The sequence below is a fragment of the Cucurbita moschata genome, unplaced genomic scaffold (assembly GCF_002738365.1).
Source record: "Cucurbita moschata cultivar Rifu unplaced genomic scaffold, Cmos_1.0 Cmo_Scf00008, whole genome shotgun sequence".
Lineage (NCBI taxonomy): Eukaryota > Viridiplantae > Streptophyta > Magnoliopsida > Cucurbitales > Cucurbitaceae > Cucurbita > Cucurbita moschata.
The window spans coordinates 3,911,990-3,930,922 of record NW_019268524.1 but is presented as its reverse complement, the minus strand read 5'-3'; the positions used below and the strand labels follow the sequence as shown (position 1 = coordinate 3,930,922).

General features: G+C 38.2%; 4 protein-coding genes and 2 long non-coding RNA genes across 8 annotated transcripts in view; 3 read left to right on the top strand and 3 right to left on the bottom strand.

Moving 5' to 3' along the window:
• The first annotated feature begins 598 nt into the window (after positions 1-598).
• Positions 599-4,578, top strand: LOC111445840. Of its 2 annotated transcripts, none has more exons than XM_023084354.1 (4): positions 599-682; positions 1,302-1,575; positions 1,784-1,948; positions 4,216-4,578. In XM_023084354.1, exons 2-4 carry the CDS (start codon positions 1,314-1,316, stop codon positions 4,257-4,259), a joined length of 471 nt encoding a protein of 156 aa, XP_022940122.1. In that variant the 5' UTR covers positions 599-682; positions 1,302-1,313; the 3' UTR covers positions 4,260-4,578. The 2 variants fall into 2 exon arrangements, with proteins under 2 accessions (XP_022940122.1, XP_022940121.1); XM_023084353.1 differs by lacking the exon at positions 4,216-4,578 and adding an exon at positions 3,123-3,622.
• LOC111445843 lies at positions 3,870-12,022 on the bottom strand. The gene is made up of 3 exons (XR_002710928.1): positions 11,785-12,022; positions 6,196-6,201; positions 3,870-3,889 (listed from the first exon to the last, which is right to left on the bottom strand). It is a non-coding gene; the product is annotated as an uncharacterized LOC111445843 (long non-coding RNA).
• Positions 5,178-7,344, top strand: LOC111445842. The gene is made up of 2 exons (XR_002710927.1): positions 5,178-5,486; positions 6,996-7,344. It is a non-coding gene; the product is annotated as an uncharacterized LOC111445842 (long non-coding RNA).
• LOC111445837 (pentatricopeptide repeat-containing protein At1g79080, chloroplastic) lies at positions 8,922-11,339 on the bottom strand. Its single transcript, XM_023084349.1, has one exon. The coding sequence runs from the start codon at positions 10,856-10,858 to the stop codon at positions 9,155-9,157; it is 1,704 nt and encodes a 567-aa protein (XP_022940117.1). The 5' UTR covers positions 10,859-11,339; the 3' UTR covers positions 8,922-9,154.
• Positions 12,023-12,307: 285 nt separating the features above from the next.
• Positions 12,308-12,674, top strand: LOC111445841. Its single transcript, XM_023084355.1, has one exon. The coding sequence runs from the start codon at positions 12,333-12,335 to the stop codon at positions 12,630-12,632; it is 300 nt and encodes a 99-aa protein (XP_022940123.1). The 5' UTR covers positions 12,308-12,332; the 3' UTR covers positions 12,633-12,674.
• Positions 12,675-13,806: 1,132 nt separating this feature from the next.
• Positions 13,807-18,933, bottom strand: part of LOC111445957 — a 6,481-nt gene continuing 1,354 nt past the window's right edge. For both annotated transcript variants that reach the window (XM_023084519.1, XM_023084520.1), the window contains exons 2-5: positions 18,445-18,584; positions 18,132-18,188; positions 17,228-17,285; positions 13,807-16,680 (exon numbers count right to left, since the gene is read on the bottom strand). In XM_023084519.1, coding sequence (XP_022940287.1) covers positions 14,600-16,680; positions 17,228-17,285; positions 18,132-18,188; positions 18,445-18,584 — 2,336 coding nt within the window. In that variant the 3' untranslated portion in view covers positions 13,807-14,599. The remainder of the gene's footprint in view (positions 16,681-17,227; positions 17,286-18,131; positions 18,189-18,444; positions 18,585-18,933) is intronic.

The window sequence follows — 18,933 nt, the reverse complement described above, 5'->3', positions numbered from 1 at the left end:
CCTCAAAATTTAAAATAATTAGATTTAAATTTTAAAATATATAAAACAATTTAATCTATCCAACATAATTAAAATATTAAATATATAATTAAAAAAAATCTGATTTAAATATTTATAAAATGAGATTTTGTTTTTTTATTTATTTAATAATTGTTTTGTCTATATTGGACAAAATGCTGCAATTTCTGTCCAATCAAAATTTTAAAATTTGGCGTAGGTTAATTATTTTAATTTAACAATAAAAAACAATAAAGAGTCACGTGTTATTCGCGTGTAATATCTCTGTTTTTTACTTTTTCGTGAATTTTATTTATTTTTTTCCCACTTGTAAATACAATAATAAATTAATAGAAATTGTAAGAGCCTTAAATAATAAAATAAAATAAAATGTAATTTTATTAATTAAATACAAGGGTATTTTGGTCAGAGGAAAAATATAATGGGCCTAGCCCATGTGTATGTTCTGGACACCGTCCGCATGGAAAGCCCGGCCCAGCTACCTCGAAATCATGCATTTATTCAGATTAAAATAAAATAAATTAATATCTTAGGATTAAAATTGTTGCTATTTTAATATTTAATTAACCTTTCCGGCCTGGAATCTTGAGGCTGATCTCCATCTCCGACGATTCCACCGGCGACGACGAACAGTTCGTGAAGTTTGGCGAGACTGTGAACTACGGTAGGTGGCAGTTTCCTTTTTCCGTACTTCTGATGTGATTTCTCTCTGGAATTTGGTTCTCAATCTATGCTTGTATTACTCCATTTTTGTTTGTTTGTTTGAGTTTCAATGGAGGTTAATCTCGCGGAATTTTTCATATCACGGAGTTACGGCCTCAAATTTGTTTTTGAAAAAATCGAGTGATCTCGGTTCAAGAATTCCAGAAATCGAGCATTTCGTTCGTCGTGCATTGTGTTAATTGTTCCAATATTATCGTAGCATTTGGTGTCGATTTTTCTTCTTCCAGACATCTCTTAATATTGTCAGTTTCTTGCTTCATTGATCACTTTTCTTGAGGCAAAATTACAGCAGAGTAATTGTTTGTTGCTCGGCATTGACTAGTTTCTGTTCTGGTCTTTAATATTTCGCGATTGAAACTGCATATTAGTTCCGTTTCAATTGTAGTAGCTGCGATCTTAACTTTATGGTGTTTCTAGACACTTATTAGATGCTGAAATCGTGGAAGCTATTTTCATTTTATCTTTGTTGTCTCACATTATTGACGCACTATACTGGTAGCTAACGAACTTACAGATGGGCGATTTTCACTGTGAATAATGAACTTGGTGATCTCTTTCAGAAATTGCAAGGGATGCACAGTCTGGAGAAAGTGCACGATGATTCTGCCAACAAGGACAGCAAAGTCTCTGCTGAATTGGAGCCTTCTATTAGTCCAAATGGTGATATCGAGGAAGAAAATGATATTGCAAATATGAATTTGGGAGACTCTAATGCTCTAGCAAATGGGCTCTCTTCCATGCTTATGAACATCATGAGGGATTTTGACTCCAAAGCTGATGATACTCTTAAAAGCCAAAGCCAGCTTTCATTTTCCCTTGACCGACTTACTTCAGGTATGATTACATTTACTTTGTTTTATTAGTTTTATCATATGAAATAGAATTTCTTCCTTTGTCCAATAATATAGTTCAGGGGAAGTGTATAGGTAAATGATATTCTCTCATAATTTACCTTTTTTCTTGTCATAGATGCAAAAATGAAGCTTCTGAGTTACATGGTTTTTTCAATGGTATAAAAAGATATTATTTTAACTTTTAACAGAACTGGATCAATTACTTGAAGATGCTCCTTTTCCATTCATCATGCAGCATGCCTTGAGGATTTCTAGTGTAAGAAAGAGAGTGTTGTCTCTAAATTCCATCTTAAGATCCGTACAACGAAGAGTAGATAACATAGATCGGGTGATCTCGATGAGTAATTTACCAGGTGATTGACTTCTCCCTTCAAGGGCCTCAATTTTGTTGTCTTTTATGGCTTTTAATTTAATGGAAACTTATTGAATAATATCATTGGCTGTCGAGGCTTGTTCAATAAAGGTCCTTATTCTCTCCATTCTATTGGAGAAGGAAAGGTGTTATTCCCATAAAATAATGACAAGAAGAACCAAGGGCAACTCAAAACTTCAATAAAGATCCTTGTTCCTGGCATTCCCTATATAATTCTTTTTGCAGTTATGTGGGCTATTTTTGTTAGCTCCTAATTGTCAGATTTTATACGCAACTTTTCACTACATTATTTATTGAACTGTGTGGAATCAATATATTCATTTGAAAACCTCTGTTGTGACTTCTTATGGAAGATTTAAAACTTTCCCCTTAACATGTTGCACAAAGAGGATTTAGTGACGATTTTAAACCTACAAATAAGGATCTTTTACTTTTGAATAAGAGGTGGAATTGAGGTATCGATTGCAAAACCTCAGCTGTTCCTTCTCTCAGTGCCTCATTCGAATATCATATGATTTTTTTTTTTTTTTTTTTGTACACATGCATTTGGATTTGTACCTAATGTGGCTCTGCCCACCAATTCTGGCATGTTTCTTCGTTGAATGAGACCAACGTTTTAGTTTTTGAAAATTCTAGGCTAAGAATCTATTCTCTCGTTCAAACATAGTGCCATGATTTTTTTAAAGCCATGCCTCTGAGGTCATAAATCATGATTTTGTTTTGCTTTCTGAATTGCATTTGGTGATGCATCCATGGGACAAATCATTTTGCTTCCTTACAGAATAGTCTTGATCTTGACAACTTGATTTCTTTCTTTATTGTGCTTCTTTTTTCAAATGTTGATGACACATACTTTCCATGAGATGCTGTAATAAAATTCACTTATTATAAGTAAGTTTTTGTAATTGAATTTCCTTTAGTTTCCAGACATTCGAATATCTATGTATGTAGGTTTTCTTCTGGGAACAAGAAACAAGTACGTAGGATGTTGAAATTTCACATATATTCACCCCCGGGTAATTTCCATAATAGCTGAAGTAAAAATACTTGTAGTGCTTTCTACCTTATCCTTTCTTGAATGTACTTGTCTGTCCCCTGCCTGTGCTATTATCTCTCACAGTCTGACAACCTTTCTCTTGTCCCTCTCTCTGAAGCTCTGGAGACGGAAGAAGAGAGAGAGAGAGAGAGAAATAGGGAGTAGCACCAAAACAGATGGAAGTTGACTGGTGGAGGGCAGTAGGGTTTGACAATGGGGAAAAAGATTGATTTTGGAACTTAGTCGAGGAAATATGGTATTTACATTTTTAAAATGCTGTATATGAAGAATGAAGTAAAATTTTGAAGTGACTCCAAATGGAAGTTTTATGTATGAACTCCCATAATGTCACGAGATACTTAAGGTCCTAGTGGACTATTTAAGAGATATTACTCTACTAGAATATCAGTGCCTTTGTATTTGTGTGTCTGGGTCACCTTGCGTGTATCTTGACTAATCTCATGGCACAACCATCTGACCGTACTACACTTGGTTGCCAAGGAAACTCTTAAGATGTTAAATGCTAGGTAGATGACTACCATGATCGTAACTATATATATATATATATATTCTCTCTTCTCTCTTTTCTTTTCTTGAAGGGGTGGACATGAAGCGGTGTGCCAGCAAGGACGTTGGGCCTTGATTGGAGAAGGGGGTGGATTGGGAGGGTCCCACATCGGTTGGAGAAGGGAACGAGTGTCAGCGAGGACGCTGGGCCCTGAAGGGGGGTGGATTGTGAGATCCCATATCGGTTGGGGAGGAGAACGAAACACCCTTTATAAGAGTGTGGAAACCTCTCTTTAGCGGACACGTTTTAAAAACTTTGAGGGAAAGCCTATAAGAGAAAGCTCAAAAAGGATAATATCTGCTAGTGGTGGGCTTGGGCTATTACACCTTCCCTTCCCTTCTCATCTCATTACTTCGCTTCTCATCTCATTACGTTGTGTGATATAAGTTCTAGCTTCATTGGCACAGCTCGCACGGATTACCCTAGAATGAAAAGTGCTCCTTCAGATTGGTGTCTCATAATTTGGATCCTCACTTTATAGACGAATTGCTTGTTTTCTGATTGACAGTCGTCCACAACCAGTGGGGGGAGTAGGCATTCATTTTGTGGCTCATTTGGCTGATTGTCTATGCGTTAACATTGCAATATATTTATTATTTATTTCCTTGTATCATTGTCACTAAAATATGCCTGTTCTCTACAGATATTCGTTCCTCTCAAAGTTCCTCGCAACCTCATAATGGTTGATCAAGTCGGGAATTCCAACTATTTGTTTAATTGATACAAATTGGGACTCGGATCTCTCAGATATTATGATGATTGTACGTATCTGCTGTCCCTTTTGTGTATTCATTTTGACTACTATGCTTGGAAATACTGTGATAGAAAAACTATTTGTGAGTATGAGTCCTGTTTCTGAAATCAGGTGGTTCTTGCAGATTATTTTAACCTGTAAGTTGCTGTGTTCTGTTTTGTTTTTAAGAGAGTTTATTAAAATAAGAATTTTCAAATGATCGAGTCATAATAAAGTGATTTAAATGAAATAATTTTAAGCTACGATGGTTACACGAGTTTTCTTGATAATCTAATGTCGTAGAGTTATACTACACGGTTGTCTTGTGAGATCAGCTTAAGTGTATTCAGGCTATCAGTTGAAAAAAAATTCCCATTTCCTATTTTAGTTGATTAAAAAAAACTTTATTAGAAATACCAAGTTTATGCAGATCGGTTAGTCCCGTTCGGCACAAGAGCGCTCAATCAGTGAGCTATTACGCACTCTTTCAAGGATGGCTGCTTCTAGGCAAACCTCTTGGCTATCTCTGCACTCCTACCTCCTTTATCACTGAGCGGTCATTTAGGGGCCTTAGCTGGTGATCTGGGCTGTTTTCCTCTCGACCATGAAACTTATCCCCCATCGTCTCACTTGCTGACCTTGACCCTGATGAAACTTATCTCCCATTGTCTCACTTGTTGACCTTGACCCCTGTTGTTTTGAGATGATAATTGACAACCATGGTTTTTTTCATTAATTTTTTTAATTACCATTAATTTTTTTAATATAAAATTAATTTGATAAATTTTCAATTAGGTATTTAATCTAATTTTCTTACGATTTAAATATAAAATTCCATAACCTCTTATACTTAATATTGAATTTCTTACTCATTTGCGTGAAAAACAACATTTTAAATCTAATTTATATCATATAGTTTTAGTTTTCGAAGTACATATATTCTTAATCCAATAAATTAAAAAAAAAAATTGTTTTCGAAAAGACTAAAATAACCTTCTGACTCGGTCGACCTCCACTAGTGAGGTTTAGGGTTCTGATCGCCACTATAAATGAGAAAGGTGCCTACAAGTTTATCGTTTCAGTTCATACAATTCATCGACGAAGAGAGGATAAAGATCGACCTGCCACTGTTTTTCTGAGACAAAGTTCGAGTCTGTTCTCCATCGACAATGAGAGCCAAGGTTCATCTTCCTAATTTTCTTCATCTTTCGTTATCACTGTTTCCTATTCTTTCATTTTTCTCATTTTTTTTTTGTGTATGCTTTGAGGATTTAGTTGTTTTTGCCTCGATTGGAGTCGGAAAGTGTGATCGAAGTTTTGTCAGGTTTGATAACTGGATGCATTTTCCTAGCTGTGTTCGTGATTCTCACTCTTTGCGAGTCGGCAACTAATGTTCTTAGGGTTTATAACTTTGGAAACGGGATTAGGGTTTTTTGCTATTATCCTTGGATGTACTTTCCTATTTGTGTTTGTTCCTTCCATGATCCTGAATCTTAAGTTACTTGTCATTGTTCGCATACCGGCTGGGATTTCTTACTGTTTTGTTTTTTTTTTCTGTTTTTTTTATTTGATCAAACGTTATCGTTAGTTCTATTAATTTTCAGTGTAAACCTCTCGGTAGAATCATAGGGGTATGTTATCCACTCGAGGCCGGAATAGTGTTGTAGGTTTAGTATTCCTGACCAAGATTAAGATGGTAACGACCCTGACCCAAGCTCACTGCTAGCAGACAGATATTGTGTTCTTTTGAGCTTTGGCTTCCCCTCAGCTTTAAAACTAGCATGTTAGGAGAAAGTTTCCACAACCTTATAAAATGTTTTGTTCTCCTCCCCAACCAACATGGGACATCACAATCAACCCCCCTTCAAGGCCCAACGTCCTCGCTGGAACTCGTTCCTTTCTCCAATCGATGTGGGACCCCGACTGTGGCACATCACCTCGTGTCTACCCCCTTTGGGAATAGTGAGAAGGCTGGCACATCGTCAGGTGTCTGGCTCTGATACCATTTGTAACGACTCTAGCCCAAGCCCACCGCTAGCAGATATTGTCTCTTTGGGCTTCCCCTTAAGGCTTTAAAACTTGTATGCTAGGGGAAGGTTTCCACAATCTTATAAGGTGTTTTGTTCTCCTCCCCCAACCAATGTGGGACATCACAAAGATTGTGAAGTAAAAAGGTATTAGATTATCTAAATAGTATTTAGAAGTCTTTGAAGCGACGAAGTTGTGTAGCATTTCAGTGTTGAGAGCTTACTTTTCAAGCACCGTTCGATAATCTTTTTCATAAGTTCATCAGTTTTTGATAATTACCTCACAATGATATTTATCTTTCTTGAATTCATAGTCAAATTCCAAAAACAAAAACAAGCTTTTAAAAACTATTTTTTCACTCGTGGGTGGGGTGGGAGTAGTGCATTCAAACGCCAAAAACTTTTGGGCCCCCTAGTTTTTTGCTTAACATTTTGTTTACTTTGTTGGGATTGATTTATATACATTTTTTTTCCTTTTGCTTTCAACTCGAGGCTTATATATTGGAATAACATTCATTGTTATCACCAACCATTGCGTGGAAATTGAGGTTTATAGTTTTTTGGTTCTGAATTCTTCTTTGATTCTTTGCATTCTTCTTTTTCTTGTCTCGAGTCTAAAAGAATTCTTACTTATGTCTTTTTGGGGGTGGTTCTGAATGCCAGTGGAAGAAGAAGCGTATGAGGAGGCTTAAGAGAAAGCGCCGAAAGATGAGACAGAGGTCGAAGTAGTTGGCAGATATCTGGAAAATGATCAAGCTTTCTCCTGAGACTGTTTATGGTCTCCATTGCTGTCGAGCATGAACTGCTTGAAGTCGTGGAGGTTGTAGTAGTGTTCTTACGAAGATAGTTTTGCACCATTTCCTGTGGTTTTTATTACTTTGGATAAACTTCTATAACTTGACTTGTTTTCCGTTTAAGATGTGTGTTATGACATATATTATGCATGCATTTAATGCTTTTCTTGAACTCGGTTTCAGAAATTTTCAATAGTTAAGCTTAATTTGGCTTGGTATCTGCTGAATATTTTACCTGCGGACATAGGAGGGATTCCTCAGTTAGAAAGATCCAGCTAGCTTACTCTTAAAATGTTATTTTGCTCAGTCTGATGGGTTGAGTATTATGAGTATTATAATTGAGTTGTTAAAGGGACACCGTTATTCTAAGAAGAGTTAGCAGCCATTGGTAGCAGAGGTGCTGCTCACTGCAAAGACAATGCAACTGAGCACTCAACCCTCTCTTGGGAGAGAGGGATTCTCTTAGCTGATCAGTTTGGCATTACACTTAATTACATATAGAGGAGAGGGGCGAAGCTGCGAAACTGAGTGAAAGAAGTGAGAGGAAAATAGCTTTATCGACTGTTGAGAGGATCATAGAGTGCGGTCAGGGAGTTGAATGTTGTTTATCCAAGTGATACCCTACCAAATGGCTCAACTGGGAAGTAGTGTACCGACCACATTAACAGGCTTGGCACTAAGAAAGATCAGGCGTTTTGTATGTTGAACCCTAACAAATGTCTAGACTTGACATATGCATGAGAAAAGAATCTTAAACCACCCACAATTTGTGTTGATAGTGATGTTCGAGAAGATAAATGGCGTTTGAGAAGATCAAGAATTTTGAACAAACTCTAACAAAGAAAAAGATTGCTGTCTCTCGAACATTATTTGAGTCATTACACATTATTTGAGTCATTAATAATTACATTTGGTCGTGTACCTATTATGCGAGGGTGAGTTATTGTTTTTCTAGATGACTTTATCGATTATATTTCAATGTAATATAAGAACCGTAAGCGATGAGACGGGACAGGCTACAAGATAGAGATGAAGAAGAAAGATTGAATATGCGAGAATTCATCTTTCATCTTGACTTGAAACACTTGATTTTGATTTTGAACTATGCTTATCTAGAAATCAGAAATCAACATTCCCCTACCCTACCGTACGTACCTCTTGTCATTGCCATTTTATCGATTGACCTAGATAAGATTCGTACGGAGCTACACGGGAGAAAGTCGCACTTGGTAGCTCATAAGTTTCTAGCTAAATGTCTTTCTTTCTTTCTTTCTTTCAAATACCTGAATTCACCTTCCTTCCCACTAATCTTTTGCTGGACTTGTAGCTTACTGTGAGCTAATGTTAAATTCTCTTCTAAGATCTTCTCACAAGGCAGTAAGAGGAGGAAAAGTTGGGGGATTTGCAGGCTATTTTGGTCATGTTTCACCAAAGGCATTTACTATTTGGGTTTGAAATTTTGAACACCTAGAGTATGCTTATCATCAGAGATGCAACTAATTATGGAAAAGACTAAAATGTCTTATAGTCCTATTTATCACAAGCTTAGATTCTTCCCTTCCCTCACTCTTTCATCTTCAGATTTAACATCCTGCAAAACAGCTTCATTAAAGACAAGATCTAGAGAAGTAAAAAACTCAGTAAGATAGTGATGGGAACCAGAACATTGGCTTAAAGATCTTCCTTCAACTACGATAATATACGTACGAACGGATTGGCCCACAGTAGGGCAAAGAAAAAAACGAATGAGAATAAACGAATTAACTGGAGTCATTTTATGTACACAAAAGCAGCCTAATCAACAAAAACATGTAATCAGTTGAAAATTATGCAACTCAAAAAAAGCAGTATCATCTTGTACAGATTCACAGGCTTCCAGTTCTAAGACAAAGTAAAAAGCTGAAAGAACATATTGCATTTCATAAATGTGGAATTTTTTTGGGGGGGTCATACCAGAAAGTACTTTGTTGTCTTGTTGATGAACTTTCAGCAATGTTTGTTGTTGCTCTAGCAAGTCATCTGAAACTATCACAATGGTAATTCATTTAGGTCATACTGCATAACAAGTCTTTCCACTGTGCTTTGACTTATAACATCCTTGAGTTGCAACTCCCTCAGTACTTTGGTTGCTAGATCTGTCTGTTTCTCGTGGACGATCCCTTCCACGAGCGTGGTATATGTTGTTTCATTGGGCAGGTAACCTTTATTGACCATTGATTCAAAAACCTCCAAGGCCAAATCGGTTCTTCGAGATTTGCAACAACCAAAAATGAGAGAATTGTAATTTTCAGTATCAGGCTTATAGTTATTTTCCTCCATTACACTGAATATTTCAATTGCCTCATCAAGCATGCCCTCCATGCATAACCCCCGGATCAAAGACGAATAGGCAAAAGAATCGGGAGTAAACCCGTACTTCGTCATTTCATAGAGAAGTTGGAATGCTGAATATGTGTTTCCCTTTCGACACAAGCTCGTAATAACAGATTTATAGAATTCTTGAGTAGAGTAATGTTGCTTGTTGCCCAAACTTTGGAGGATGGAGAATGCCTCTTGAACCATTCCCACTTCACAAAGTGTAGCAATGGCATTGTAAGTTCCTTCATTGGGATTACAATGCCTATAGATCATTTGGTCCAAACATTTCACAACAAGATCTACTTTCTTATCTCTACAAAGACGAGCAATTATCGGGTTGTAACTTGAAGCCGTGGGCTTGAACCGTGCTCTAATCATCTCTTCCAAAACCTCAAGGGCATGTTCCGTTCGGCCATGAAAGGCAAGCGAACCAATCAATGTATTGTAAGTGACAGCCGAAGGGGCACGATCATCACCGTCCATTTCAGCTAGAAGCACATTTGCCTCCTCCCATCTCCCTTCATAGCATAGACTCCTTAGCAAGATATTATAACTGACAACATTTGGATTGAATCCCTTTGAAGGCAATTCTCTAAATAACTGGATGGCATCATCTGTCCTACCTTCTTTACACAACCCAGTTAATAAAACATTGTAGCTAACCAAATTAGGCTTCCCACCCTTGGCAATGATCTCATCCAAAAGCTTAACAGCTTCATCCGCTCCTCGTTCCTTGTATGCAGCTTCAAGCAAAAAAGAGTATGTATATGCATTTGGGACAAGCCCCTTCTGGATTAATCTGTCTAAAAGTTGCAAGCTGTGAGTCAAATTCCCATGCATACAAAGACCTCTCACAAGAGAATTATAAGTAACAGTGTTCGTAGGATAACCATATTCCTCCATTTTGTCCACTAATTGCATTGCATAACCAACATTCCCTCTTTTACACAAAGAACTTACCAAAAAGGTATAAGAAGAAGCATCTGGAATGATTCCAGAGCCAATCATCATCTCCATTACCTTAATAGCTCTTCTAAGCTTACTGGCCTTGCAAAGATCATACAAAAGCTGAGTCGCTTGAAACACATCGGGCTTTTGGCCCTTCCCTACCAAGTACTCTAAATTCAAAAAAGCATCATTAAGTCTATGTTCTCTATTCTTTTGATCGCCCTTCCCAATCCTCCAGTTTGGCAGTGTGAAAATGGTGTCCTTAGGAGAAATGGTAACCTGCGTCGATGCTAAAACTTTAGAAAATCCCTTGCTAAGTGAAAGCTTGTGAAGATTTGGGATATGGGAGAAGAAACCATATCCTCTTCTTGTGGTTTCTGGAGATGGATTTGTAATTGGAGACACTGTATTCAGCAGAGTCGCCATTGAAACTCAGTAAACTAAAACCCTAATTCTTCACAGTAATCGCTCCCAAAATCCTCCTTCTTTCTTAGCATTTAAAACCAGAACCAAAACTCTGAAATCAAATTAATCAATAACGTATTCTAAGATCTAGTATCTCTTCTTCAATCGTCTAAAAAACTTGGTAGAATTCAGGATTTTTCAGAACGAACAAAAATGAAAGGAAAAGCAGAGATTGCAAGTACGAAATTCAATCAATCCTCTTCGTTTTCGAAGTGAAATTTGGTAGAGAAAGGAATTATGAACATACACTGGAATTAGAAATCAATCACAGAGGCAATTCTTCTCTTCGTCTCCAAAACGCACTGAATCTTGAAGAGCTGAAATTCCAGTATTTAGTTAGGGATCCAAAATGGATTATCCCTTCTTCTTTTACGCAGGTTTTCCTGGCTCCTCTCTAGACCAGTCCCCTCCACATCTCGTTATTGAAGGCTTTGATTGTCTCTAAATCCCACGCGTGCTTTCTTGCGTGACGAACACGCGCTTCTTTCTTTAAGCTCAAATTTTCCCTCTCACTTCATATTTGTTAAGAAAATGATGTAAAAATGTTAAAAATTATATGTTTTATTTTTAATAATTGTACAATAAATGTATAATTCCATAAAAATCAACATATTTAAACAAAATGATGTTATGTTGTGTTTCCCTACCCTTGATCTTCGTTTTAAAACCTAACTAAATATGATAGGTCGTTCTTTGAAAAATAGTCACTATGAGTCTATAACTATGATGTCTCACATTTGCTGGGAAGAGAACAAAACACCAAAAGTATGGAAACCTTTCCTTAGCAGACGTGTTTTAAAGCTTTGAGGGGACGGCCGAAAGGGAGAGCTCAAAAAGAACAATATCTGCTGGGTTGTTACAAATGGTATCAAAGTCAAACACTAGACTATGAGCTAGCGAGTAGGCTGTTCCCCAAAGGAGTAGACATGAGGCGATGTGTCAGTAAGGACGCTGGCCCCAAAAGGAGGTGGATTTGGTGGCGGTCCTACATCAATTAGAGAAAGGAAGGAGTGTCAACGAGGACACTGGGCTCAGGAAGGGTGATGTCTCCACATTTTAAAGCCTTCAAGGGAAGCTCAAAAGAAAACAATATAAGCCTTAAAGGAAAGCTCAGATAGGACAATATTTGTTAAATGGAGGTCGTTAATCCAACTCATAATGGATCTCGCAATTTGATGATTGAGCTCGCAAATATGATATTCGCAATCAAATTTTATCATGGATTAGAGATCAGAAATTTGAATTTCAAAAAAGATTTGAGAAAAGATTTGAGAGAGACACGAAGCCACCGAGTCATCGGAAAGAAACTTACCTGTCGATCTCTCAGCGGCCGCTCTGATGCGTGTCACCATTTCAACTTCGCCTTATATGCAATTCGAAAACCGAATAGGAAGCACAAGATCGAGAGAGAGAGAGAGAGTTGAGCGCAGTAACAATGGCGAAGAGCAAGGATGATATCACGTACGGCGCCGCTCAAGCGAAGTTATCAGAAGACGAATCACTAAGAGTCGCTTACAAGCACGGCACGCCGCTCGAATCGGGGAAAATTGCGGACGCGGAGACTGTCGATCTTTTTTCTAGTGCGCAAAACATTTCTCAAGATCGTTCTGCCGGACGTTCATCCGCTGCCGCTACTGAATCGATTACCAATCAGTTGCGGCGAGGCGATACTACTAGCGAAGGCGGAACAGGATGCGATACTGCAGATCCTTCAGCCGGCCGTCGTTTAGGTTGAATCGGATCGGTGCGATTGTGGATAGATGCTTCTGTAGTTCGAAATTCTGTTTTCTTTTTGCTTCCTCAAATTTTGGTGCGCGTTTGAGAGTTTTGCATTTGGTTTGTGTGATTTGATCTCGTTTGCGAACCGAGTTGTGGAAATAGTCTCTAATACAAAATCACAGCCACTTTTATTTACTGTCTCTCTCAAATACCATGGAATTTCATAATCCATTCACACTTTCAAGCTGAGCTACTTTTTGAATCCAACCACAATTACCATTTCGGCCTCGAGTCGAACCACTCTCGCCATACTTTTCGGGCTCGAGTCGAACCACTCTCGCCATACTTTTCGGGCTCGAGTCGAACCACTCTCGCCATACTTTTCGGTCTCGAGTCGAACCACTCTCGCCATAGTTTCCAATTTCACAGACGCGTTTTAAAGCCTTGAGGGGAAGCCCGAAATGGAAAGGCCAAAGAGAACAATATCTGCTAGCGGTGGGCTTGGAACGTTACAAATGGTATCAGAGCCAGTCACCAAACGATGTGTCAGCCTTCTCGCTGTTCTCCGAAGGGGGTAGACACGAGGCGGTGTGCCAGTAAGGACGCTGAGCCCCAAAGGAAGGTGGATTTGGGGGTGGTCTCACATCGATTAGAGAAAGAAAAGAGTGACAGCGAGGACGCTGGGCCCCGAAGGAGAGTGAATTGTGATGTCCCACATTGGTTGAGGAGGAAAACAAATCACAATATATAAGGGTGTGGAAACTTTCCCCTAGCATACGCGTTTTAAAGCCTTGAGGGGAAACCCGAAGGGGAAAGCCCAAAGAGGACAATATCTGCTAGTGGTGGATCTGAGTCGTTACAAACAACTATACTCGATCGAGCTCTTGATAAGTAACACTGCTTACTCTTGATAATCAAGCTCAATTAAGTTGCATCATTTCAACTTGGGCTAGCTGGATATCAGTTTATAGCTATGCAGATTCAGATGAGTGAGCAAAAAACATTTAAAATTTCAAGAATTTGGCAGAGAACAAGCTTTGGATTGAACATTAGAAATATAGTTGGATTAAAAACACACACCTAAAACCTGCAATCAATCAATCAATCATAATATCACAAATCTATCTTTCAATCGTAGAAAGCAAGCAAAAGAAAGGGAATCACCTAAACAGAACAGAACAGAACAAAGCTTTCCTTGCACGAACAGGTCTTATATTGCCTTTCATCTAATCATCATAGGAAGATACAAACACAACGTGCAATTTTAGTAAAATACAAATGACAATAACAACAAAAACAAACTGAAAATGTTCCCCATTAGATCTCTCTCTCTATCAACCCCTCTTTTCTTGGGGGCTTTTTAGGCCTACAAACAGCCAACGTCCAATTCCATATTCAAAACAACAACTATCGCCCAATACCCCTTTTTTTTCCCTCTTTCTCTCGTGTGTGCACTGAACTAAAACATAAACACCTTATTACAAGCATAGGTAGATATGAATTATACCCAAAAAAACCATCCCATCCCCTCTCGGGTATCAATAGTGAAGGAATATATGAAATTGGTCTGAGGCCAACCCTGTACATTCTAATACCCATATCATTATCATCTGGATAACTCCCCGTTGTTTCAAGAGCATATTCTATCTAAAGCTCTCCCACTATCGAACCCGATGAACCTCGAAAACTAACCCCAATGTAACAGTGGTGTTGCTTATGAGTGTCGTAACCAAATCAGAAACTTAAATGTTTCAAAAGTAAAGAACATAAAAGAGAATAGTTGTACGAGTAGAATCATTTTTTTTGCACTCCCCCCCTTCTACCCACTGTACTAAAGATGAAAATTTGCAAGGGAGCTATAGAGAGACCTCAAAATGAAGGGGTTTGTTTGTTTGTCCTTCCATATGTGATGATGAGATTATTCTGAAGGCTCCTTCATTGGTAACTATGGATAATGGGCCATGTACTTGCTCCTTGGTCTGATCACAAGGAATCAAAATTGTTGCGAGAACTGTTGTTGAATCCACCAACAGACATTGAGCGTTGGGCAAAATCTATCAACACCTTTCTCTGGTGCTCGTCGGTGTGGGGAAGACTTGCTCGTAATACTTCAACTGGCATTTCTTGACTAATGGCAGCGGCTGCATCTGAGACAGCAGATGCTGCATTCTGTGGAGATTGTCGGAGTAGTGATTGCATGATACTATCATACTTGTTCACACAATACTTTGTGAGAATGCCAAAGAATTCATCGAAAGAAGCCTGCCAAAGAGCTCGATGAGTAATGTTGTAATTACTTGCAGCATGACGATCGGTTAGGAGCTCCGTAGCCCTCTCAAGAACAGATTTCAAAATCAAGGACGCCCCATCTCCAGCAGGGGTCCCTAGAGGGCGAAGTGGAGGTTGCTCTGAGGAACAAACTACAGCAGCAAGACATGCACTCAGAGCTCCAAGATCCATACTATGGGTTCGCGATGAAACAATTTTTGCGAGATCATTAACAGAATCAGCTGCTGCAGGATCAGGACTTCCAAACAAGAATCTCAAGTGACGAAAAATAGCCATACAAACTGTTCGCATAAGCTCGCCTCCTGGCACAAGCAACTGAAGGTACTTACCTAGAAGTTTTCGACCCTTGGGAAGAGAAACTAACCTCAAGAAAACGAAATCATCCTTTGGAGCCAGCCCAACCGCATGACCGTCTTTACTGAGTGGATCAACTATATGAAATGATGCTGCCAGTCCTTCCAACAGGACCTGGCGACGTCTTCTTAACTGAGCACCACCATCTTGGAACTGATTGAACTGCAGGAAACGATCGATATCATCCACATCAAGGAGTAGACATTGACCATCCTCAATTGTAACCCTAGCTGCCAACATAGGCTCCTGTTCAAGGGGCTTCTCAGGAACTTTTTGATCATTGCTTCCACCAACAGTTGAACTCGGAGGATCAACTTCAAGAAGAGGGCGAGGTCTACGAATTGATGAAAATGGAACCCTACCAAGTGCTTCAACCTGAAGAAAAGCATGTGGCTCACTATTGGCACGAGCATGTGGTGGAAGATCCCTTAGTTGATTAGGACAGAAATGATGCCTCAACTTTGCACCCGCAGATTTTCTTGCAAGACAAGCCTGATGGTAGTAGTCATCTACATATGGATCATTACTATGTGTCGCTGCAAGCTGGATTCTAACGATATTCTCTAATTCAAAAGCTTTCATATACTTGGATCTACGGAAAGGCCACCCAAAGTCACTCCTAAAATTATTAGTCTCATAACTCTGATGGGCATAATGTGCAGTCTGTCTACCTTTCTGAGACCTAGGCCTTTGATCCCTCATATCTGGTAGACCAAGCATGGCTTCCAACTTGTTCATTAAGTGAGGTGGGCCTGAAGACGAATGGGAATTGAAAAGATGGGTCTGTAAACCTGGTAGAGAGCCAACAAACGGAGGCTGAACAGGATGCTGCAACCTATGCTGCTGCTGCTGCTGCTGCTGCTGTGGTGGTAACTGTGGAAATCCATTCTGATTGGATAACTGGCGAGGCAATAAATTGCTTAGGTGACTGACATGTTCTCCAGGAAACATGCCGGTTTGGTTCATCCATTGGCTCGATGGTCCACCATTAATAGAGGGGCCAGAACTGTGTTGTGGCATATTTCCTCCAAACCGTGATACAGAATTAAAACCGGCAATCTGAGAGTTTGGAGGAGTGAGATTTGATGGAGATAACGATAATACATGGTGTCCACCAGGAACAAAAGGCATATTTAGATGGCTTGGATGCTGGTTGGGAGAAGCATGAGGAGATATTCCGCTTGAAGGGTATGAAGACTTTGGCACCAAAATTGGCTCACTAGAGAACTGTTGATGGTATTGTTGTGGCTGTGGCTGTGGCTGATCAGGGTATGATGATGTCCTATACAGAGACGTCGATTCAGCAAGGGAAGAAGGATGGGGATGTGATGACCATCTTTTGCCTTCCTGAGCGGTTTCAACATTGAAGCCTTGCTGGGCAATCCAATTAGGGAAACCATCCTCACATGCCCATTCACTATCTGATGAGTAGATGAGAAAAACAAAAAGAAAAGAAACGAAATCGGTCAACTACAGTGACAACCATCACAATGATAACAATCATGAATAAATATGAAATATCCAGTTGGCATTAATCAAATACCATGAATAGCAATAAGAGAAAAACTATGGAAAATGGCTAACCTCTTGCATACATTTATGACATAATAAAACAGCATTTGATCTACAAATGCTCAAAATTAACATTAAGATCACAATGCTGATAGTAAAAAGATCGTAAATTGTGATGAAGAAGAACAAGGAGTGTAAACTTGAATTAAAAATTATATTAAAAAGTAAAGATTTTAAACCCATCTTTAATTTTCCACTTAAACTATATATATATATCTTGCCACAGTGAAATTTTCTGGCTCTGCTCCTAATGGAGGTAGTTTAGAGCACCAAGTCATGTTTGTCTGCAGCATAAAGCCATGTTACTAGACTATCTAGACAAAAAAACTAGTACTTTTAAGTATGAGTACCCAAGTACTATTTTAACATCACAGCCAGTAGATAGACAAAACTCACTTTCTCTCAATAATCCGCCTCCAATAACTCCCCTTGGCCCACTTCCAATGTCGTTTAACTGAAATAACACAAAATAGTAATCAAATATAGATGACAATAGAGAAACAAAGTCATGCAAAGGAGTTTAAAAAATGCCCAATTGAAGGAAAAGAAAAGGCAACTAGCAACTTCAGCTAAAACAATTCTCTCTTTAGTTGTTCAACGTGGACATATCATAAGCAAAATTGGTCTTCTTAGTTTTCTCCTTAACGGATTTCTTCAGAATTTCTACAAGATGTATTTGTAGGAAAATGCAAGCCATTAATTATGTTCCTCCAACATAAAAAACAACCCTGGTAGTAAATCACTGGAAAAAAGCCTGATTTGAAATTCCAAACTGAACTCTTAAATTTTTTTCATCTTAGATGGCAACTGAGAGTCCAGACTCCATGCTTTGATAATTTGAGACAGAAATAATAAATTATCAATGATAAGCCTTTTTTATTTAGTACAACAAGGTCTGGGGTGATTAACTTTTTCTCTCAAGGAGGGTAATAGGTGTCTTCGTCGATGAGCTATGTTTGGATTGGAAATAAGAATTATAACTAATAAAATTATTGCTTGTTAATAGTTACATGGATGATTAAATGAATACAGAAGAATGATGGTATTTACACCTCTCTAAATTAATAAAACTATTGGTCTAGCTCAACGAGAACACAAATTATAAAAATCAAATGATTTTATTGATAGAAAATTACTTATGGAGAAGCAAATATACATAGGAAAGCATTACAATCTCATTTTTTTAGATATGGAGGAAGATACAGATCCAAATTTGAAAACAAACATAGAAACACAATCAAATTAGGGAGTTACTTCTAAGTTCTAAACAAGAATAAGTAGAGACTTTTATATTTCTAACCTTTTCAAATGAAGAAACAAGATCATCAATATCAGATGGAGGTCTAAAATCCTCACTCTGCAAACCATAGAAAGGGAGTTAGTTAAAGCAATATAGCACTTATATATTCAAAATGATAACCCAACAGTTGTGCTAGCCCTTAATATAAAATGGCACATTTTCTACAGAGCAAGAAAAAAGTACAGTGGCCCAAATGTGACTTGTGCAATAACCTCAACAACATACACGTACCGACGTTTTTTAAAATGAAAACAAGTGCATCTGGCTAAAAAAGAGGTACAAAAGTGTCTAGAACAAAGGAAATAACAGGTACCTCTTTATCAAACAAAAACTCCTCCTCGTCAATCCCAGCAGCAAGAGTATCATCCTCTTCATCTTCTAATCCTCCCAATTCAACCTCCTCCATATCCTTGCCAAAAAATGCATACTGTGATGCATCAAATAGAGCATCTTCTGCAACATTGAAAATTAAATCACGATGCTTACATCTTCATTATAAAATATAAGATCAGAACATGTTTCAGATCTAATAATAAACAAATGAAGTAATCTCAAGATCCCAAACAAATAAACTAACATAAAACGACTGAAAAAAGCGATTTATCAAGAGTTATCAAATAAACCACCACCATAGTTCTCTACCCATTCTTCTGGTGAAGTTTCAAAAATTAAAAAAGAAAAATAAAAGAACAATTACTAACTGCAGCTACTGCAAGAACACATACGACTCAGGCAGAAACACAAACTATTTGCTCCAATGATTACCTAAACGAAATTTACATTAAAAAAAAAAAAAAAAAAA